Source organism: Coptis chinensis, chromosome 4, assembly GCF_015680905.1.
Source record: "Coptis chinensis isolate HL-2020 chromosome 4, ASM1568090v1, whole genome shotgun sequence".
In the NCBI taxonomy this organism is placed as follows: Eukaryota; Viridiplantae; Streptophyta; class Magnoliopsida; order Ranunculales; family Ranunculaceae; genus Coptis; species Coptis chinensis.
The window spans coordinates 19,585,758-19,609,644 of NC_141459.1; the positions used below are offsets into that span (position 1 = coordinate 19,585,758).

General features: G+C 36.3%; 1 protein-coding gene and 1 pseudogene across 5 annotated transcripts; both read right to left on the reverse strand.

Annotated features, from left to right (window-relative positions):
- Positions 1-689: 689 nt before the first annotated feature.
- On the reverse strand, positions 690-22,970 carry ATH13 (ABC2 homolog 13). 5 transcript variants are annotated; one of them, XM_086607243.1, is made up of 21 exons: positions 22,364-22,970; positions 21,878-22,013; positions 21,536-21,702; positions 20,483-20,603; positions 20,070-20,170; positions 6,810-6,908; positions 6,542-6,652; positions 6,385-6,464; positions 6,185-6,254; positions 5,283-5,356; positions 5,083-5,152; positions 4,820-4,908; positions 4,133-4,257; positions 3,514-3,594; positions 3,349-3,409; positions 3,176-3,230; positions 2,986-3,084; positions 2,734-2,823; positions 2,162-2,221; positions 1,949-2,068; positions 690-1,197 (listed from the first exon to the last, which is right to left on the reverse strand). In XM_086607243.1, the coding sequence occupies exons 1-20, from the start codon at positions 22,760-22,762 to the stop codon at positions 1,952-1,954; spliced, it is 2,205 nt and encodes a 734-aa protein (XP_086463369.1). In that variant the 5' UTR covers positions 22,763-22,970; the 3' UTR covers positions 690-1,197; positions 1,949-1,951. The 5 variants fall into 5 exon arrangements, with proteins under 5 accessions (XP_086463369.1, XP_086463370.1, XP_086463367.1 ...); XM_086607244.1 differs by having other exon boundaries at positions 690-1,095; positions 1,945-2,068; XM_086607241.1 differs by having other exon boundaries at positions 1,945-2,068.
- LOC147502421 (actin-related protein 2/3 complex subunit 3 pseudogene) lies at positions 17,405-18,656 on the reverse strand (annotated as a pseudogene).
- Positions 22,971-23,887: the final 917 nt, after the last annotated feature.

The following is a 23,887-nucleotide window of genomic DNA, read 5'->3' on the forward strand; positions in this document are numbered from 1 at the left end:
CACGCAGCACTTTGGTTGATTGTTCTCTTGCTATGTCTTTTGTTACAGACTTACAGTTGATGTTTCGACATCTCGTTGGTGTATCTTTTATTTTGCACCACACAGGCTCAGTTGTAGCTTACAAAAACAGAGATAGAAGTTCTAAGCTCGTGATAAAGTAACTTAGACAGACTGAGTTTCGTCCAGGTAAACCTAGCTCAAGCACTAGCATGGCCTGAAGGAACTAAACGTACCGCCTTTGGCAGTTGCTGGTCGACCACTTGAACCATCGTGGTATGAACGAGAGTGTTTAACGCTCAAATAAACCAGAACCACTACATTGGTGACTTCGATGCCTTAAACTTGGATTCCGGACTGTACCTAAACAAACAAATAAGATGTATTGCCCCCAAAACCAGGTTTCAGAACCCACCTCCTTCGGCTATGTCAACACTATTATATTTTGAGTGCGATCTTCACTGTACATATTCTGAATCAAGAATAGAAGCAATGCATCAAAAACCGTTGTTTAACGCAAACTAATTGTGCTTTGTGCTTTGTGCTTTGTAATTTGAATTTACGTAAGGAGGTTACTTTCAGCGTCCAGGAGCAAACTACCATTGATTTGCACACATTCTTGTACCTAAAACCAATAACCTCAAGCGCAAAATGTTGGCACCATGGGAGCATTGGTCTCACTGACATGATAATGGCTGAAACATAACTTTGATTTCGCGGATGATAACTAAAATTATGCAACAAAGTTACAGTATTTACAAGAATTCACCTCACTCGACTTAAATAGAAGTTTCACATTGTTTATCTATCACAACAAAAAGTTATTAAGCAACCCATTTCTGGACTCAAAACTGTCAAGTAGTCATCAGTGGCCACCATAAATTACAAATCTAGAAGAATCACAAAGGCCCCTTTCCCACAAAAGAATGTCAGAGTCCTGTAAAATCGTCAAGAAATCTGTGGGGTAGAACTAAGAACTGGAATTTGAATCCAAAAATTCTGACTATACAGTAAATCCATTGCCGAAGTTGACAACCCTAATCAAATCTTCCTCACGTAGCCTGGCTGCTGGACAACTCATTTCCATGTATGTTGACTCTGAAATGTGAATCTCACAAATTCATTGGTTTTAAAGGACAAATTATTGCAGTCCAATGTTTCACTACAAGGCTGACACTCCACTCTAATACATTCAAGCACCTAATAAGGAAATTGACAAAGGAGTAAACATTAATGCACATCATATCTGAAGTTCCAGTTCTACATTTATATATCCAAACGTTGCATTTTTAGGAACGGTACACTTAATGCATCAAAGTTCATGTGGAACAGAGTTAAGAGTCTCCTTAAGGGCATATTTGGTTGATGAGCAAATACTCTATAAATATAGGTCTAACACAAGGTTATGCTGTTTTCACAATTTATATTTCAGGATAAAGTACTAGCCTGGAGCATTTTTACATTCATCTAAAGCATCCTAATGCTAAAAATGACTTCCGTTCTCCATTGGTTTAATGGATGGAATGCAGATGTCCCAATGGATGAAATGTAGATGTCCCCAATGTTTCGTAAATAGATAAACAAGTACAAAACAAAACACCTGAAAAGAAGTGAGCAGCTTGACAAAGTGAATTAACAATAGATTTAAGCAAGAACGCTATACAATTGTTGGTTTGGATTGAAGAACACAAACACTATGGCAAAATAGTGAAATCAAGATCTAAGCTGTACAAAGGCATCTGATAAGAAAATTTTAAAAAATAGGATATTGTGTATGACTAGAAATTAGGTGTGTTATCATGAGTCAAATATATTTTGGGTATTGGAAGATAAAGATGATAATAGTCTTCCCATATAAACAAAAGTGTGAAAAAAGAATATCAGGTGTATACAGTAGAAAAAAGAAAAACGGATACTGCAATAGTTAAGCTAGCGGTACTCACACACCTACAGTTCAAGCAATGCCCATTATCAGCTTCTCTTGTTGATCTAACTTTTTGACCTTGAGAATGCCAAACAGAATTTGAATGCTAAAAAAAGCAGAGAGTACATAAGCCGCTACAGCAGGCACCTAAAAGAAAATTTCTATCAGAATAAGCAAACAACACAGAAATTAGACACCACAACAAATTACAGAAGTAAGAAATCAAAATCATCAACTAACCCGAATGGAATTGGTATATAAAATTGTGGCAAGATTTACAAGACTTCCAGCAGCTACAACCTGCAAATTAGTCAAAGAGTTAGATCAAATCAAAATCTAACTGCATAATTAATTGAAAACTCCACCTTTAGTTCATGAAACATATAAGAAAGAAAATAAAGTCAAAGAAAAAGAAAAAGAAAATTAAACAATGAGGTTGGTACTCCTAAGATTACTTATACAAATGCATCAAGCTTCGAGAACCAGTACATGTCAAAACTAACCAAGTACCTGGATAAATGGATTGCAATCCCAGGAAAAGAGTGGAGCAGAAGAACGCTCACTATAGGAATCAGTCTTAAATGGCAAATCAATACATCTACTCTACGTTCAGATATATCAATATTTTTGTGCTTCCTTCAACACATTCCAATGATTTCATGATATTCGATAAGCTATCAAATTTCATAAATTTCTTTTTTTTTCCCCATTTTCTCTCTTTATCTTTACATGTGTTTCCAAATAACTGTCACTAACAAAAAACAGAAAAACCTCCTAATAATCACATCATGCAACAGACCAGCAGTACTCACACTGCCCACTGTCTTTTGAACTGCTGCAACGCGTTGGAAAGCCCGTTCAGACTCCAAAGTTCGAACTCGAAGCTTCAGGTCACCTTGCTCCTGTGAATTAGAAAAAGAAAGCAGTTGATTAAGCTCAATTTTGCGGTATCCTATTGTTCGCAATCAATTAAATAATAGTAAATATATTCTAGAAGGATGTCCAAGTACTACCACCAATTAACTAATACTAAAACATATTCTAGAAGGATGCCCAAGTATTACCAAGCGTTCAATGATATCAGCAAGCTTTTCAACTCTGTCGGCCTGTCTGAATAAATTGTAGAATGCACGAGACTGACGATCCCACCTCTTTCTAAAGTCCTGAATCATTTACATTGTTGACAAGAAAAGTAAGAAATATAGATCATATTTTATGGCATTAATGTGTGAATAAAGGGAACCAGAATCTTGCCTTAATTACCACCTCAACTCCAGCTTCCCTAAATTTAAGTAACTCTAGTGCATAGCTGTTACATCAGGCAAAACATGTAAGACCATCAAAAAAGAAAATGCCAGGCTGAGACCAATCTAAGATAACTTAAAACCACTAAAATAAAAGTTTGAGACAGTTGAACAGAAACTAACGGTTTGGCTATTTCTGTAATGTCAAATCGTGGATCAAGGCCCTTTCCGATGCCATCTAGGACTGCATAAATTGCAAAAATATATATACTGAGAATAAACCTCTGCACTTTGTCAAAAACAGTATACAATAGGTTATCAGGTTAGCGGGTTGCTTAAGCACTATACCAGAAAATGCTCGAACAACAAAAGTGAAAGTAGCAGGAAAACGGAACGGTTGATTAGCAGCGATTGACAAGAGATCCTCTCCTATAAACACATTGCAGCATGATTAAGTAACAACGAAAAAGTATCCCATGCCCAACAGTCTACATGAAAACAATCGAGACTCAGAATATGCACGATTAAAAGCCGGTACAATATAGTCAGATTCATCAAAAACAGTACAAACCATAAGCAAATATATTTTCAAACATATGAAAGCCTACTTGATGCAATTCATGCATCAGTTTAAGATGATAAAAAATAAAGTATGAAGCAAGACGATCCAATCATCCAATCATCCAATCAATAGACAAAAGTATATAAAGAAAGAAGAGGCGAGGATGGATGGCTAATTCATATGAAAGAAAAGTCTATGCCCAACCACCTCTGTATTTATGGGATTTTCTAGTCTTGAAATTAGCAAGCAACAGAACCAGATGACTAACTGAGCAAACTGACACCAACAAATCTGATTTAGTGACAGGCAAATTCTTTGTGAAACTGACTTCTTCCTTGGTACATACGGTCCCAGAACACTAATATAACACTGATTACATAAATCTACTCTAGACTTGGTTTTTACCAATTGCTGCTAACCGTTGCTTCTTCTTTTCCATCCTTTCCTCCTTGCTTAATGGTCTTTTAAATCCAAGATCTGCTTTGGCCATCTCCCTCTCTTTTCTTTGCGCTTGAAGGCGCTCTTCAAAGCTGTAAGAGATTTAGTTCATTAGTAAGCAAAAACGGAAGAATAGAAAAGTAAAAAGAAATAGAGGGATTCAAGAAGATCAAAGTAGCATCAGACTCGGCAAGAGCTATTCATATACTAAACAGGAAAGAGGGAGTTCCATGGTCAGTTGAGAATGAGGTACAAGAAGTATGGGAGCTTGTACGAGAGTTTCAAGAGCTGAAAATGGTGCAGGTATACAGAGAATTAAACAGACCGAGCGACCACTTAGCCAACTTAAAGAGTCCACATGGTTCTATGGTTCATTAATCCAATGGAAACAAAGTTGGGCAAAGATTATTTCTGAAGACCTCAATGGTACTATTTATGTCAGAAGCATATAAATGTCCTGAAAGCAGGTAGGCCCTGCTGGGGGAGGAATCTCAGAGGGGGCATAATGCCATGAGTGAACTGTAATTCATTTTTATTATTTAATTATAAAATAAAAATCGCTTGCATTTTTGCAAAGAAAAAAAAAATGATTTTGTTGTTCCTGTTGTTGTGGTTTTCCAAATCAAAAATGTTTTTCCTTTTAATGCTATGCACCTGTTGAGAAAGAACTGTGCTGTCCTTCTGACAGCTGTCATATCCCCAGTAGGCACAAGAACACCCATTTGAATCATAGCCTGAAGCACCTGGACGACAAAACAACATTTGACATATAGTTACATCTTCTAAATGGACAAATCATCTCTCAAAATATAACGTATCAGTTTGGCAAACCATGGTGTTAACAACACTTGAACCCTCTCCAACTAGACTTTATGCCTTCCTCAATACTGGACAAGAGGGGGTGGAGGGGAGAATACCTTATCTGGATCCTTCTCGTAAACTCCGTAGAATGTTTCTAGTAAGCCTTCTCTGATGTTTGGACTGATACTGCAGGGGGTTCCAGAATGTAGATAATTTAAGTGTGAAAACTGAGCTGAATAGAACTACATAAGGGGATTAATCTGGCCAAACAACTAGCACAAAATAGTATGAATGAAATCTAAAAGTATTATAATACCTTCCCATCATTCCGAAATCATAAAAGATTAGCCGTCCCCCATTTGCATCATCAACAGCAATGTTTCCAGGATGCTGTAAATAAGAATACCATTAAAACGACCTGAAAGGTTTAACACGTTATTGTGTACACATCAATCTTTCCATACTAAAATTGTAACCCAAGTGTTCCTCACTCCCATAACCTAGAGAATAGATTTTTACTAAAACTGAATATTATACAGGTTAAAGCTATGTCCATCCATGGGTTCTGACCAGATAAATAGCTGTTACAATCAGAATATCAGATTGAGGGTGTCTTGAACTTGTAGAGTTGTAAAGTTATCAAGGCGATTTTTCAGTGTTTCAGTATTCCAAAACTGATAAATATTTCCCTTCAAACCTTGCAAATGCATATCCTTAGGCAGATGTGTGAATTTGATGTCAGGATAGATGGACAATCCTAGATGGATCCTAAGGAGACACATGTTCACCTAATATCAGAACCTTTGTGTATGCTAATTTAGGCGGCCCACATTCATATTGCTTAGGACCTTACAGTGGGTCTCATGTTCCTAATTAGTAAATATCCATGCGGTTGTACTTTTTTTTTTATTATTATTTTTTTTTTTTATTTGCAAGCCTGTTTTAAATGAGATCAGTAACTCTTTGATGTTGGCGGGGTTCGAGCCCCAGACCTCTAGTATCATCACCCAAAGATTTTACCGACTTTGCTAGTCGGCACCTGCGTACTTTTTATTCTTGGTAAAAGAAGAGGTTGAAAAAGAAAGAGTAAGGATCTTTAGAAGCAAATTGCACTCGAACAGTACAAGCATCTGATTAAACTGACACTTCATGCTGATTTATCCTAATTGGAAACTTTGTTGAATTCTTCAGCACTAAAAGGAATGGTTTGGAACTCACAGGATCAGCATGGAAAAATCCATGAGACAGGATCTGCTCCAAGTAAGACTCAACAGCATATCTTGCCAACCTACAAAGGATGCAAATACAAGACTAAGTGATTTTTGCAAAGATTAAACGATTATATTCCTCTCAAATTGTATTGTATGATCTCTACTTTGAACTCTATACATGACACTTGCGAAGAAGATGATCCGTACCTCTGGCGATCAACACCAAGCTGATCTAAAGCTTTTATCCTATTTATCTTTATCCCGGGAACATACTCCATTGTCAGTACCTATAACCATAGCATAGCTCTTAGGAGAAGAACCAAAATTGTTGTACAAAGTTAAACCATGAGTTATAGGTGCTGACCTGAGGTGTAGTATACTCCCACAATATTGTTGGGACCTTCACGTAATCCATGTCTTTGAAATTGGTTGCAAACTTCTCTGAATTAGCAGCTTCTTGGGTGTAATCAATCTCCTGTAATTAAATGATTTAAACATGAGAATAACATGAGTAGGTATCCTTTCAAAATTTAAGGGATCCTAGAGTCCTAGACTGAAGTGCTAACATGAGGATAACATCAAAATAAAAGTGGCATCAAGTAAAAGAATACGATAAAGATAAATATACAAACCTGATATAAGACGCTTGCACACTCGTCATAGATAGCAACCCAATCCCGTTTTGCACCATCTGACTTTGGATCAATCTTTTGAAGATATTCGGCTATTACCTGTACACAAAAAACATGCAAGTCCAAAGACATAATGATCAAATTTGCTACAAAGATGTAATCAACTTAAAAATCGTGTATTTTTATTCATTACTTATCAATCACACTTCACATATTGAAATCAGTTTAAATGGATCATACTGATATGAATACAAATGAAGTAATGCATGGTAATTGATGTAGAACATTAGTTGTTGTTGTCAGTGTCATGTGCATGCGCCCTTAGTTAAGTCCAAGCCCATGGTTTGAGTCCATTAGTTAGTTGTGACACATGTCGTGTTCCTATTAGTTTAAGCTTTCTAGGCTTAGTATAAATAAAGGCTTATAGTTAGGGTTTCAGGGAGTTGTTTTAGTTGTGTTTATGTGTGTTTTGAATTATTGAGTGATTATCAATAAAAGTGAGACTTTTAGGGTTTTACAAAATGTAGATTTTGATTAAGTGTTGCTTCCGCCACTACAATCCACATTATTTGGTATCAGGGCGTGTTGATTTTTTTGGAGATTGGTGCAAAAACACTGTTCACGGTACTATTCACTGAAACACTCTTCATGGTGTTGTTCACCAAGTTACTGTTCACCGCGAATCCAATTTTATTCTTGTAAATCAAGATATGTCTACAACGTCAGAGACGAAGAATTCATGGAGAACTCATGGATTCATATTAACCCCTAGAGTACGGATTGCTCGATTAGAAGAGTGGAGAGAAGCCTTGATACAAAATAGGTTTGATCGATTAGAAGAAGCGACTAGTCGATTTAAGGAGGCTATGGTGGAGGTATGGTGGAGCTTTTGCAGCCCAAACCCCCCATTGTTGGTGGAGTTTCTATAGCCCAACGTAAAACACCGGCTGTTGTTGATGACAACAAAGAAAAAGAAGGAATTTATGAAGTCGTAATGTCATGTCTTGAGCGTGATAACAAACAAAATCAGCAGGTTCATCACCTTCCTTTGCAACAAAGACGTCCTGCTGACTAGATCTATGAAGGTCTTGTTCATCCAATTCAGCAAGCATAAAGTGGTGGTTATATTGATCATTTTCTAACCAATTTTGATAAGGTTTTTGCTCGCAGCCACAAAACACTTCAATGCATACTTCATGACTTCCAGTAGTATCCGTTGTGTTTCAAGAAAGGAGTACTAGCAGCATTGTGGTGTCATGTTATTCGTTTGAGCCGATATTTGGGCAAGATTCGATGTCGAATTCCTCAGAACCTCAGGAGGATGACGTATACAAGTTTGAAGTTTGAAGTTTGAAAAGCTTTTACATATTGGTGGGTTTTCATGTCAACAAGCTTGTGGATAAGCTTCTTCAACATGGGGAGAGTGATGTAGAACATTAGTTGTTGTTGTCAGTGTCATGTCCATGCGCCTTTAGTTGAGTCCAAACCCATCGTTTGAGTCCATTAGTTAGTTGTGACACATGTCGTGTTCCTATTGGTTTATGCTTTCTAGGCTTAGTATAAATAAGGGCTTATAGTTAGGGTTTCAGGGAGTTGTTTTAGTTGTGTTTATGTGTGTTTTGAATTATTGAGTGATTATCAATAAAAGTGAGGCTTTTATGGTTTTACAAAGTGTAGATTTTGATTAAGTGTTACTTCCGCCACTACAATCTATATTATTTGGTATCAGGGCGTGTTGATTTTTTTGGAGATTGGTGCAAAAACACTGTTCACGGTACTGTTCACCGAAACACTCTTCATGGTGTTGTTCACCAGGTTACTGTTCACCACGAATCCAATTTTATTCTTGTAGATCAAAATATGTCTACAACGTCAGAGACGAAGAATTCATAGAGAACTCATGGATTCATATTAACCCCTAGAGTACGGATTGCTCAATTAGAATAGTGGAGAGAAGCCTTGATACAAAATAGGTTTGATCGATTAGAAGAAGCGACTAGTCGATTTAGGGAGGCTATGGTGGAGGTATGGTGGAGCTTTTGCAGCTCAAACCCCCCATTGTTGGTGGAGTTTCTATAGCCCAACGTAAAACACCAGCTGTTGTTGATGACAACAAAGAAAAAGAAGGAATTTATGAAGTCGTAATGTCATGTCTTGAGCGTGATAACAAACGAAATCAGCAGGTTCATCACCTTTCTTTGCAACAAAGATGTCCTGCTAACCAGATCTATGAAGGTCTTGTTCATCCAATTCAGCAAGCATAAAGTGGTGGTTATATTGATCCTTTTCTAACCAATTTTGAGAAGGTTTTTGCTCGCAGCCACAAAACACTTCAATGCATACTTCGTGACTTCCAGTAGTATCCGTTGTGTTTCAAGAAAGGAGTACTAGCAGCATTGTGGTGTCATGTTATTCGTTTGAGCCAATATTTGGGTAAGATTCGATGTCGAATTCCTCAGAACCTCAAGAAGATGACGTATACAAGTTTGAAGTTTGAAGTTTGAAAAGCTTTTACATATTGGTGGGTTTTCATGTCAACAAGCTTGTGGATAAGCTTCTTCAACATGGGGAGAGTGATGTAGAACATTAGTTGTTGTTGTCAGTGTCATGTCCATGCGCCCTTAGTTGAGTCCAAACCCATGGTTTGAGTCCATTAGTTAGTTGTGACACATGTCGTGTTCCTATTGGTTTATGCTTTCTAGGCTTAGTATAAATAAGGGCTTATAGTTAGGGTTTCAGGGAGTTGTTTTAGTTGTGTTTATATGTGTTTTGAATTATTGAGTGATTATCAATAAAAGTGAGGCTTTTATGGTTTTACAAAGTGTAGATTTTGATTAAGTGTTGCTTCCGCCACTACATTCTACATTAGTAATACTCATTCCTAAAGATCCAGCTTCAATCTTTTTTCTACCATTCGCTATTCAAGTTGATATACTCTCATATGATAGGAATTCCATACACATCTTGGTCAGGACCTTACATTCTCATCCTTGCTACACTAATGTTAACTTGCCAATTACTTCAAAAGTTCGAACTTGTAGAGAACGCAGATTTTAATGTATGTCAAGAGGATAACATAGATGGGAGCAAGTGCCGACTGCTGACTAGTAAAGTCGGTAAAACCTTTGGATGATGATACCAGAGGTTTGGGGCTCGAACCCCGCCAGCATCAAAGAGTTACTAATCTCATTTAAAACAGGTTTGCCAATGAATATATACATAGCCCGACTCCTAAAAAGACCTTAAATAAAGACCAAATCTAAAAAAACTCACAACTTTACCTACAAAATAATTTATAACCTAATCTTTTGTGCATATGATCTACAAACCATAAAGAACGTCTCTACAAAAATTCAACTCGTTTGATATTCTCTAACTGAGATAAAAATTGTTGTCCACTTTTGAAAAAATATCTAACAGTCCAGAAATGTCTAGTTTTTGCAATCATCTTTTGCCAATATTAAAAATTGTCAAACGAGTTAAATTTGTGTAGAGATGTTCTTTATGGTTAGTATATCATATGCACAAAATATTAGGTTTTAAATCATTTTGTAGGTTAAGTTGTGGTTGTTTTAGATTTGGTCCTTATTTAAGGTCCTTTTAAGAGTCAGGTTGTATATATATATATATATATGGGGAGGGATCGAGGCACATTCATTATGCGCACATTATAGCCACATTTTCGACATACAAATGAATTAGGGCCTAGTTTTTTGTGGAGATGATCTCCCCACCATGAAGATCACTCTCACAAAAAATCATAATATTTGGATATGTCTAACCATGTAAAAATTATTGTTCATTTGTGTTTATTTTTGAACTTTTCATCTAACGGTCTAAAAGTTTTGTAAGCATGTTCTAACGTTAGATTTCTTTGAATGAGCTAAATTTTTGTGAGCATGTTCGCCATGGTGGGGAGATGATATCTACAAAAAATCAGCCCTTAATTCAACTTTTAAGTCCATGATTTTGCTTGAATTAATTTACAATGTGGGTATAATGTGCGCATAAGAATGTGCCTCTATCCCTCCCCTATATATATGGGGAGGGATATCCTTCTCTACAAAATAACTATTTAAGTTAACTTAAAATAAGTAGTAAGTAAAACTTCACCTAGAAAATGAATTCAAACCTAATATTTTGTGGATATGATATACTCAACATTAAGATCATCTCCACAAAATTTCAACTCATTTGGAAACCTCTAAACCTAATAGTTTTGCTCTAGTCAAGACTTCCCGGATAAAAAAACTTCCAAACCTAAACAAATTCAAGTGACTTTTTTTCTCTCCTTTCTCTCCACTTTTTTCTCCGACCCCACCCTTTCTCTCTCTTTATTTGACCTTAAACAATTACTGACGCTCTCTCTCCTCTCTCTCCATTCTGACCCCACGCACTCTCTCTACTCTCTTTCTCCATTTCTCTTTCAATCTTAGCAACCCACTCTCTCTCCACTTTATTTCACGTGTCCTCAAACCATTCTTTATTCTCTCTCCTCTCTCTCCACTTTATTGATTTTGTTTGACCCCACACTCTTTCTCACTCTCCAGTTTTGTTTCTCACGCCCCTCTCATCTCTCTCTTTTAATTATTTTCTCCACACTTCCCAACTTCCGACCCCACCCGAACACTCTCACCTCAATATCACCACCACACCTTTTTTCATTTTTTAAGAGTGTTCCAACGTGGAACAAAATAGTCAACGCTATACTACACTTGCTTTTCAGCATCTGGTACGCTCAATTTTTTCCCTGTTTTTTTTTCTCAAATTTTTATTATTAAATGCTAATTAATTATATTCCGTTTTCAACATATTGGAATGGTATGTTCAATTTATATACATTTAATTTCTCAAGAATTATTATTAAATGCCAATTAATTATAATTTTGCTCATATTTTGAAATTGTTATGTGTAGCATCTATTGAATGGATATGGAGTTTGAACATTTGGACTCAGATGAAGAAGAACAGTCTAATATGGTTTATATGCCTGAAGTAAAAGAAGATTACAAACCGAAAATAGGACAAGAATTTCAGTCTTTGGATGAAACTTATAAATTTTACAACAATTATGCAAAAGTGGCTGGGTTTAGTATACAAAGTAATTCCACTAAAAATGATAAAGAAGGTAATGAAATAACTAGGAAGGAGTACTGTTGTTTCAAAAGGGGGAAACCTAAATAGAAAAATAAGAGAGAATAAAAAGCGTCGGGGGATTGTTTGTGAGGGTTGCAAGGCAAAATTGTCAGTTTTGAAGAATAAATTGAAGTCGGGTTACAACGTCAGCCAATTTATCGATGTCCACAACCATTCACTTTCGACCCCTCATAAAGTACACCTGTTAAGATCCCACCGTGGTGTATCTGATACAAAAAATCATTGTCTCAACTTTTATCATCTGCTATAAACCAGCAAATTAATATTCTTTCAATGGAAGCGGGTGGAATAGAAAATATTGGTTGTACAGAAAAAGACCTTAGAAATTTTGTTAGAGATTCAAAGAGCTTGGTAGATGAGCATGATGCAGAGATATTGATGGAATACTTTTTGTTAGAGAGCAAGAAAAAAATTCTTCATTTTATTTTAGAACTAAAACAGACAACGAAAACAGGTTGACTCATTGTTTCTGGGCTGATGCAAAGGCAATAAGGGCGTACAAGCATTATGGTGATGTGGTAGTGTTTGACACAGCCTACAATACCAATAAATATGGTATGATACACCATTTGCAGGGGTAAATAAACATCGTCATACTGTAATATTTGGTTGTGCATTCTCTCGGTGATGAGGGGCGATACGATTCATTAAATGCGGATATTGAAAAATGGATAGAAGTAATGCCAATTGGCCCTCCCAAAATGATTATCACTGATCAAGACCCGACTATGTCAAAAGCAATTGCTCAAGCTCTTCCAAAAACATTTCATAGATACTGCATTTGGCATATTCTGAATAAGTTTTCTGAAAAATTAGATGCAATTGCTTATAGAGATCACTATACTGTGTTTCAAAAATGCATTTGGAATACAGAGTCTAAAGAAGAGTTTGAGGCAGTATGGGAAGATACAATAGGGAAAAGCGTACTAAACGATAACATGTGGTTAGCTGCAATGTATAGTACGCGTTATAAATGGGTTCCATCATTTGTGAAACACATTTTCTCTACTGGCATGTCAAGTAGTCAAAGGGCGGAAAGTGCACACGCATTTTTCAAGAGGTATGTCTCTAGAGAAAATTCTTTAAATGAATTTGTTACGCGATTTAAAAAGGCACTCGAATACCAACGTCATAAAGAATTGCAAGCTGATCATGTTGATAGTAATGAATGTCTCGTGATGAAAACCCCAATTTCTATGGAGAAGCAGATGGCAAATATTTATACATTGTCTATTTTTCATAGATTTCATAACAAGTTGTGGGAGAGTTTGGAGTACTTGATTGAAAGTTCAATAGATAATGAAAAACAGGTTGTCTACATGGTGAAAAAGCCAAGTGCAAGAGATTCTAGACTGCGGAAAGTTGTGTATGATATGACTCTAAATTTTGCTATCTATAGATAGCTGCAAGAAATTTGAATTTGAAGGAATTCCTTGTAGACACATTTTGGCTTTACTTGAAAGTTGGTCAAATTGTTTACTTGCCAGATGCTTATATACTGAGTAGATGGAGAAAAGACACAAGATTGGAAGAAATAATAACAGATGGTGGGAAAGAGGTGAAAGAAAGTAGTAACAACTTTATGTTGTTGAGGCACACAAAATTATCTCATCTTACTTCAAGGGTACTTGATGATGTTGTAGCTTGTGAAGAGGCAAGTGAAGTATATAAACAACATTTCAATGAAAAGATTAAGGAAGTGCTGGCTAGTAAAAGAGTTGGAATTTCTCCAACAGAAAAAACGCCTTGACATATGACTTTGAATGAGCCTAATCATGTTAGAGCAAAGGGAAGTGGAAAACATAGATTGCAAAGGGAAAAAGAGAAAGGACAGGCTCAAGCAAGTCAAGCAAGGCGTTGTAATAGATGTGGACTTACTGGGCAATCACATGACAAACGAAACTGTCCGAAGTTGATTGATAATAATCGATTTATTACTATGTTTATTTAATACGTACTCTTTTATTTTTATTCATACTGAGCTTAATGTTTGATGTTATAGGTTCAACTAGCACCCAAAGTCCAACAGATGGCGGTTGTACGTCGTCAGTCTCTACACAAGTTGAATGATTATCTTGAATGGACCATGATTGTGAGCGAAGCATCAAGTGTGAAAACAGTGAACCGGCGGAGAGTTAATGATGTCCATTGGTGGAGTTAGTAGCTTTTTTTCCTTTCCGGTTATTAAACGAAGTTTGTAGCTAGAACTAGTATTACTTTTGGTATATGAATTGAGGAGCAACTTTACTATTTTTTTTAATTTGATGAATTTTTTAAACTTCTAGTTTTAGTGAGCTTCAGCTAGTTCTCGGTACACTTGCTAAGGCTATCTAAAGAATTGATTCCAATCAATTGGAATAATGACAAATAGTGATGCATGAGCATGAAATAAATAATTAATTAGTAGTTTATATTTTATTTGGTTTCCTAATTGAATTAGGAATAGGAATTAGATGGTTTCCTATTTGGTTTCCAATTAGATTTAGTAGTTGTTTTCATATATAAAGCCATCTAGGCCTTCATTGTTAAGGGGGTTGTTTATACATATTATTTCTTTCTTCATATTTGAAGGTTTAAACTCTAGATTTAGGTGTTTTGTCCATTAATCATAATTGATGTTCATCCATTGTTGAAGTTTCCGCCAACAAGATACATCAAATTGGTATCAAGAGCCAATCGATTTTTGAGAATTTTTTTTTCAAGAAACACTGTTCATAATTACTATTCACCAGAGCACTGTTCACCGCGGGTTACTGTGTCACCAAACACTAACTGCGAAAACAAAAAAAAAAAAATCTTCAATTTTCTTAGTTAATTGTCATGGAGTATAGTAGAAGAGAGTCACCGCCGCCGCCCGATCATCGAAGTTTCCATGGGTCGAAGTACCATGTCGATCACAATTATGAGAGAACTTACGATATAGATTGCAGCCGCCGCGAGAGTTTTACTCCTTCAAGAAGGTATGAACCTCCTTCCCCTCCTCCATCACTAGTTGTTAGTTTGAGGCAAAAATTCAAGTCAGAGAAGAGATGCAAATTTTCCTCCCACGAATCGATGTATGATTCCGATTCCGACCATGCAAAGAAGGATGGTGTTTCCCCTCTTAAAAATTGTCACTACCACCACAAAAAAAATTAACCTTTGTTGGTTAGGCAAGCTCCCCAACCTTCTCCTCCTTATCAACTCGGTAAATCATCTAAAGAAAGAAAAAATAGTCGTTCTGATCCTGCTTGGGAAGTTTCTCTACCACATGACTATGAAAGACTGCGACAACGTCAACATCTTTTGTTCCGAAAAACCTCTCGCACAACCTGCCCACTGCCTCTTTTTCAAAATCTATGGGACCAACACACCACACCAGATGAATTTGACGAGTGTCACCACCACCAAGAAAACAAAAGGTTCTTCACTCTGTTAGACCACTTGTACAAAGTTTCAAGTGTGATTGTCATCAGCAAGTTCGTGCTGCCACTGATCAACAAGTTCGTACTGCTCACAGCAATGTTGTAACTCAGCACCCACCACCATCTGCTCCATTTTGTGAGAAACAAGATTTTGAGAATAAAGAGAAAACCAAGCATCAAAACTATCAGCCATCGGTGCGGCACTTCAATTCGAATGATCTATGTGCGTTCATCCACTTCGTCCCACTCTACCCACTTCTTCTTTCTCAATTCCAGTTGATATCTATAAATCTATTGACAAACAAAAAGAAAGTGGATATAAAGACTATAAATCTATTGAGTGTGAATCGGAAAAGTAAAGTGGTAATCGTTAAATTGGAATTTCTCCGACATAGACTTACAAGGTAGGAGTCTATTAATATATTAGAGGCTCATATATGTCAACCTATCTATCTTGAGAGTGTGAAATCGGATGTAAAGTGGACATCTTCAATGTGTAGGAGTTGAACGAGACCAAACCATGCTTTGCCAATTTCTTAGAAAAGATCATATATGTCAACATGTACCAAAGGCTTTGGTTAGAAAAGATGAACGTCTGATGAAAATTGGGGTTGTAGATGATGAATTTGTTAAGACTTAAGACTTATACTGTAAAGAAAGTTCAAACTGATGCTTTGGTAGCTCCTCATCATCTAGTGCCAAGGATACAGTCTAGATTCTCTACAAGTAATGATGTTGAATTTATTTTTCCATTGGACTGGATGATACAAAATAAGCAGATTGGAGTAGCCAAACCAATAGAATTGAAGCAGGTTGTTTGGAACAGTATGAGATGTCAAAACTTTCGTTCTTTGGGAACTTGTCTGCCTGAAAGTCACAGCCCAGTGTTTTCGATAGATGCTTTATTTCCGTATATCAAAAGCCTGTTTTGCAATGAGTTTATAATGAAATCTCCACTAAAAGCTTTTAGTTTCATGGTTTGGGACACAGGGGGAGTTCTTATCAGTGTTGAATATATCCAAATTGCTAACGTATGTCATCCTATGTTGACCCCCGAACAATGTAAAAATGTATTGATTCCTTGTGATCTTGTTTTTGGTGATATGAAGTTATTCCAAGATTCTTACATGGACCCATTCCTTTCTAATCTAGTGGTGCCTTCTTCTCTATGGAAGTATAAAGGAAATCAGTGCATATTTCACGGATGGCAGTCTCAATTTTCTTTCCAATGGAATATTTTGGATGACATGAATGTGAAATCGTAGTGTATGATTACTTTTGTAAGTTGATACAAAGCCAAAATTCGAGGCCGAATTTTCTACAACCCGGGGAGGGTGCCGTATTCGATTATGAAGAACTTTTGCGGGTTTGAAGATTTTCAAAACAACAAACTCGAGGACGAGTTTCTTTCAAGCGGGGGAGTATGATGCATGAGCATGGAATAAATAATTAATTAGTAGTTTATATTTTATTTGGTTTCCTAATTGAATTAGGAATAGGAATTAGATGGTTTCCTATTTGGTTTCCAATTAGATTTAGTAGTTGTTTTCTTATATAAAGCCATCTAGGCCTTCATTGTTAGGAGGGTTGTTTATAAATATTATTTATTTCTTCATATTTAAAGGTTTAAACCCTAGATTTAGGTGTTTTATCCATTAATCATAATTGATGTTCATCCATTATTGAAGCTTCTGCCAACAAGATACATCAAATAGGCTATTTTATTTTTCAAAAATAGTATTGTAGTTCACTAGTTCTTGTGTCCACTAACGTACTGATGTGGGCATGTGGATGTGGTAGTGGTGGACCACGGTTTAGCTATATAAAATAAGCTATATATAGTGCTTTCTCACCTAAGCTAAGCTAGGGGAGGTGCTGCTCTGACTTCTTTGTCATTCTGTCATAAATCACAATAATATATGCACTCCATGATTTTTCTTTTGGATTCTCTAGCTCAGCCTTGGAAATCAAGTGCGTTAGTAACTCGGTGTTACTTTGCAACTAAAACTCTTTACTGTCAAAATATGATCATTTGGCAAAAAACAACTAAACTTTTTTAGACAACACTATCAACTCTTGGCATTATCAATCCGGGTCTCTTCTTTAAATGATTAAATCCACTCCCACTTTTCTTCTCTTATCTGCTTCAAATAATTCCTAAACAACTCTGCTTCTTCCTGCGACTATGGAATAGCAAAAAGGCTAGCAAAAGGAAATCTTGCCTCCCCAGGGACAAGCACATTCTCAAGGCCCAAATTAATAATAGCCTTGGTCACTCCAGCTAACGTTTTGCAACCTTCAAGTCTCTTCAAAGCCACATTGATGCATGTAAAACGTCAAATAAATGAGGAGCTTGTAGGCAAAGCTCTTGACATCAAAATTTCTAAAGAATGCATTGGCTCGGAAGAATGTAATGGATTCATCCACAATATCCGTGTTATCTTGATCAATGAGGGGAACAAGACCTTTAATATGAGTTCTCAAGGGAAACAAAGGGCACCCGCAAGCTTTAGTGTAGTCATCCTCATTAGTGAAACTTGAATGATACACTATAAAGAATTGAATCGAATCTGCCCTGGTGTTGTATTCAGTAGTCGTCACGATCGACAAGGTCCAGATTCAAGGATGGGGCAAAAGAGCGCTTTCCATCAAAGTTTTATGTATCTCAACATTGTCTGCAACAGCTAGCAACAATTACTAACTTTCTACTAACTAAACTTCAAAAACAATTAGATTCCCACCCAAGAATCACACCACCACTCGTACTTATAAAGTTATAAAACAACTTCTTCCATTCTTTCTATGATCTGTGTTTTCTCTATACCCAATCCAACATCCTTAGATCAACTTTGAAATATGTTGACTAAATGACAAGAAGAAGAAACGGTGAATGGCAGACGAGAAAGAGCAAGACGTAATGGTGATAGATGACGATGACGATGAAGAAGACGAGAAGTGGCCTGGTTTAAGTACTACTCTTTTGTACACCAAATATTTCTAGTTGGAGATAGGGACTTCTCATTTTCTCTAAGTTTAGGTAATTGCTTTGGTTCTGCTCCCAACATTGCCTTTCATTGTATAATCCATAGTTTCGTTGCATCTTATTACAATACTGAACTTCCCAACCAGATACTGTATAAAAAAATATAGTAATGGAAAATCCAATTTGGAAAGTCTAAAGAACCTCGGAGCGACAATTATACATGGGGTTGATGCAACCAAAATGAAACTTCATACTGATTTGGGGATGCGCCAATTTGATCGTATCATCTTCAACTTTCCTCATGCCGGTTTCCATGGAAAGGAAGATCGTGGACCTCTGATTTTGTAAGTATTCACTTATAGGCTCTCTACTTCTATCTCCATGTAGTCACCGTCTTTGTATGTTTTGCATTTTCCTGGTCTCTGTTTGATACAGCGCAGAAGAATAATAAAGTTGTGCATAATCGATGTTGCATAAAAAACCACATAGTCTCTATTACTCTGATTGAAAAAGCTTGATAGGATTTCAAAAATAAAATCCAGGGGAATTGAGAGAGAGTGGTTGCTAAGATTGAAAGAGAAATAGAGAAAGAGTGATTCTAGAGAGAAGAAAGGTGAGAGAGGAGAGAGAGTGCGTGGGGTCAGAACGGAGAGAGAGAGGAGAGAGAGTGCGTGGGGTCAGAACGGAGAGAGAGAAAAGGTGGGGTGGGAGAACAAAGTGGAGAGAAAGGAGAGAAAAAAAAGTCGCGTGAATTTGTTTGGGTACTGAAGTTTTTTTATCCGGGAAGTCTTTACTAGAGCAAAACTATATAGAATACTCTCGACACTCCCCTCCAGAGGAAACACATTTGAATCAGCACAGGTGACTTCTTTATATGTTTGCAATTGAACCTGGAATATTCGAACCCCTGACCTCTTATAACCAAAGCTCTAATACCTTATAAAATTGCAAACCCTCTAAAAACTTAAGCTTTGAAGAGATACAATTTTTTACATATATCAAGAGGAGATATCAAGTGACAACAAAGTTCTCTCACTATGTCAATCCAGCTCTAGGTGCTAAGTATGCAAAAAAACAAGAAACTTATTCAAGATAAAGGTACATGTGACTATGTCAGAGAGTCTCAACATGCAGAGCACCAAAAAAGCTGACATATCTTACATTGGTAGCTATCCCTCATATGCGAGATTGGTTACTACCCAATGTTGAGAAGTGACAAGGTATACTTTGTTGGGGTATGTCAGTTTAGTCCTACATCCGATAGGAAGTTTTCTTTGTAATTATCCACCCCATTAAACGTGACCAACTTGTCACCACTTAGCAACCCAAGGTTCAAAGCCCATCACAGGTGTACAAAATGATACGAGAGCCATGGGAGACTCGTTTATTAGCCTAAATCCTGGATATAAAAGTGATCTATGACATACCAAGGCCAAGGCACAAGCATAATGGGCTTTAGGTGGGACATATTAATGTGTAATATGAAATGGGTCGTCACACCAACGCAGTAATAACACTCGTTTAATTGCCAGCAATCAGTAAAATAATCATGAAAACATATTTATAATTTATTAGATCAATATCTAACTATTTAAATGTCAGTAATAAGTACAATAATCATGATAACATGTTTATAATAAAGATAATCACTATACAGCTCATATAAGCCAAAAAAAAAACAGAAAAGGAATGTCTCGAATAGTTTCAAGTACTTACCCTGAGATTTTTTAGATCTATATCAAACAAATCCTTGAGGCCAGGTCTCTGTACTTTTATCACAACTTCCTGGCCCTTCAACCTTGCACGGTGCACCTGGCCTGTCCAGAAAAACTAAATGTTTAGAGTTTGCAATCAGTTTTCCAGAAGCAGCAAAAATCATCAGTGGTCAGTAGGAACTAGGAACTAAGGACAAAGCATCTCCACAAGCTTAGTATGATGACTCTAGATGGAGATTGAGGCACTGTTATTACCTGGGCTATTACTTGGGTTAGGAACCGACTAAAGTCCATGGAAACTTTAAAACGTAATCAACGTAAGATGCAAATGAGAGACTGGACAAACTATATTCTTCTCAATTTATACCTAGAGAACCTTATGTTAAAACTATTGTTTTACTTTCTGAATATTACCAAGACTTGCAGCAGCTATAGGCTCATAGTCAAACCGCTCAAAGATATCACTTAAGGGGGCTCCAAGCTCTTCTTCAACTATAGACACAGCAGTTTCTGATGGAAATGGAGGAACTTGGTCCTGCAAGTAAAGTGGTTAGATTATTATGTCACATAATGAGTATTATTAAATAAAATGATTTGTAATATTAATCAATAAGGTACAAAGTGTATGTGAACATGCACAAAGAAAACCATAATTTCTTCAGAGACAAAATTACAAGACAAATGTACATATATGAAACCATGTGTGTCTTGAGAGTCCCACACATGCCTTTACGCAACAAGAGCCCACTGAAAACGTAAATGGTGTATTCCACAAAAAGTTTCAGTCTCACTTGCAACACTTCCAATCCAATCCTATACCGCCCTACACTATGCTCAATGTGTATAATATTTTCAGGAGGATGTGTCAATCATGTGGAAAATTAGAATTCAATTTTTCAATAAAAAAATTTCTTCTTCTTGGGACTCATTCGTTGCCTTGATGATGCCCTCCAAGAGAATATCATGTTATCTGTTAAGAAACGGATACGAAAGCCCTCGGGATCTAGACTCAAACTCAATACAAGTACCATATTCCATGTATCTCTTCCAACCATGTCAAACTCCTTATTCTATCAGAAGGACAAGGACTAGAACTGGGTGAATCTCTCAATTAAAACCAATCCTGAACAACTCAAGTTTGAGCAGCTTAAATGGTTATTGAATCAATTGATAAATTTCAGATTAGTGGTGTTCCTAAACCATAAGCCAAATGTTATTTCACCATCTAATATGCATATCAAATGATGTGGTACCAAAGTATATTAACTTGTAATATCTATACAATCAGCTACAAACAAGTAGCAACAAATCCTGCATTATAAAAATTCATGCAAGAAAATAGCAGCTACAAGTTGTAAGTTGTACCAATTTTGTTTTGGTAGAAGAAAGAGAATATAGAAGATGTGAAGCACTGTGCCATCGTATGATAAAAGCAATATAGAACGAGTCTTTTAGCAAAACATTTACCTGTAGCTCAGACAACTGATCAACGTATTCTTGTGCAAGGATGTCCACCCTTGTTGAAAATTGCTGACCAATTTTGATGAATGTAGGCCCTAACCTCAATATACTTTCCTTTAACCACTTTGCTAGTTCTTTGCGTTTGAGTATCTTTTTTTCTTCAGTCATTCCTCCTGCATAACACGGCCCATTAACCACAACATATATAAGAAAATATCTAGAGCCTAGTTGTAAGTTTACGGCGTGCATCCACTATAAATAAAACCATCTCAGTCATCAAGTCTCAACTATAAACCAAGCATTCCCTTTATTTGATGTCTCATAATGTTTAGAAGAAATACAACTTGCCTCGATAAGCGAACTTCTGGTTGTTATACCAAACTCTAAAGAGAAAGGTGAAAACAGAACCCCAAATTTCCAAAGTCCTTTGTATAGTTGAATAGGTTTTGAATCTGTTCCAACGCCCACCTGGTACAACAGAGACCTGTGAAATGCCATACATATGGTTATCCAACCCCAGTATGTGTTATAAACTTATCGAGTTTCTAAAGAAAGAAATCATAAATCATGAAATTATTGTAGTCATGCTATTGGTTCAATCAATCAGCCTATCTTTCAACGTTTTAACAACATCAACTACAAGCAACCAATTATGTTCTATTGAGTTAAAGCCTAGTTTTACAAACTAATTATAGGCAACCAACCAATACAACAGTATAAAATAATGTCAATGTAATATGAAATTGGCTTTGCCTCAAATTAGTTACTGTATCTATATTCAAGTGACAAAAAGTAAATAGTAAAATATGAAACTATATATGAATGAACTAGTACCTCAACTTTGCCTTTCTCATTGCGCTTAAACCAAGCATCTTCTTGCCCAATCTCTTCAACCGTCTTATTCTTCTTCTTCCTCTGCCCATCATCTGAATTCAACTCCACATCCACCACGGCAGAACCATTAACATACTTAACTAAACTTCCATTACTACTAACTCCATTATTCCCATTACTTAAAACTGAACCATTATAACTATATCCGTTATTACTTTCAAATTTCAACTCTCCTTCCTCTTCTTTCACTTGTACTGCTTTCACTCTAAGCCGACTTCTCGGATACCGAAAACTTTGACACAAGGAAATTTTAATCTTATTATTATTATTATTATTACGATCAAGTTTTGAATGAAATTCTTGTAATGAAGATATTGAAGTTGATAAACAAGTTGCCATTTAATAAGTAAAGCCTATTTTGGTAAATTTGTTTCAAATAGAGAAAGGAGTGAAGAGAAGGAATGAGGAAGAAGAAAGAAACAAGAAAAGGGAGGGAATGGTGTGCTGTGCTGTGGTTAACATGTGTACACGTGGCTGGTTATAACTGGTGCGTTTTAGATTTTGAGCATCTTTATATATTTGGAAAGAACATTATGGCCTTTCGTTTGGACTTTCGACTTTCGACTTTTGGCTTCACTCCATTTTTTTTTTTTGTCTTTTTTTGTTACACGTGGAAAAGTGCATGTGTACACGGATTAAACATTTGAATTGCATTTATTGGCCAAGCCGAGGGCTGCGGGTTTTGACCCGATCCAAACTATTTTAACGGATTTAGACCTTAAGAATGAGTCAGAATAAGAGAATTGTTGGATATGGATTATCTATTTTTAATTCGGGTTCAAATGTGGTTCTATTTTAAACAGTTCGGATCCTCTTAGATCCGAATTCAAAATGTAAAGTTTTGTTTTATATATCCTACCTACATTAATATCCATTCTCCCAAGATATTCATAGTGAGCCACGTCAGTAAAGTTTTTAAAATAGTCCCCACTTAAAAAATAATTACTATGTTGATTACCAAGCTAGCCTTATTATTGGTGTGTTTAGCAAATTATAAAAAAACGTTTTGGTCTTTTTTCATGTGTAGGAAAACAAAAACCAAATACACTCATATTTGAGTTATACGACGGGTAATTGAGTAATTAACCACCGAAAACATAAACAAAACCTCATCCTACTCCAAACTCTCTCAAAAAATCAACATATCTCTAATCTCTCTCTCTATACAATCTCTCTAAAAAAGAAGATCTGAAAAATGGCTTTGAACATCAGACTGTCAGGGGGCAAAGGCGTTGGTGCTATTACATTCGACCCATTAGACATGACCAGACAAATATTACCCACACCATATATGAATACACTGATCCCCAACAGGAGTTTGGCACATGGTACATGTATGAACTGTCAGAGGATGTTATGGTAAGATGTGATTTAAGTCTTTTAGCTTCTAGCTATATAATTCCTTATTCGATACTTAGGTGTTTTCTTTTATGCAAGGCTCTTACTTACTTTGTCGCCTATTTC

Bases quoted from the DNA above. Each gene is read 5' to 3' on its own strand.
- ATH13 (XM_086607243.1), bottom strand. From the start codon at position 22,762: ATGGCAACTTGTTTATCAACTTCAATATCTTCATTACAAGAATTTCAT. The intron at 6,909-20,069 runs GTAAGTACTTGA...TTTTGTGTACAG, and splicing joins TAGATCTAAAAAATCTCAGG to GTAATAGCCGAATATCTTCA. The intron at 2,824-2,985 runs GTAATACTTGGG...TCTAATTCACAG, and splicing joins CTGATATCATTGAACGCTTG to GAGCAAGGTGACCTGAAGCT.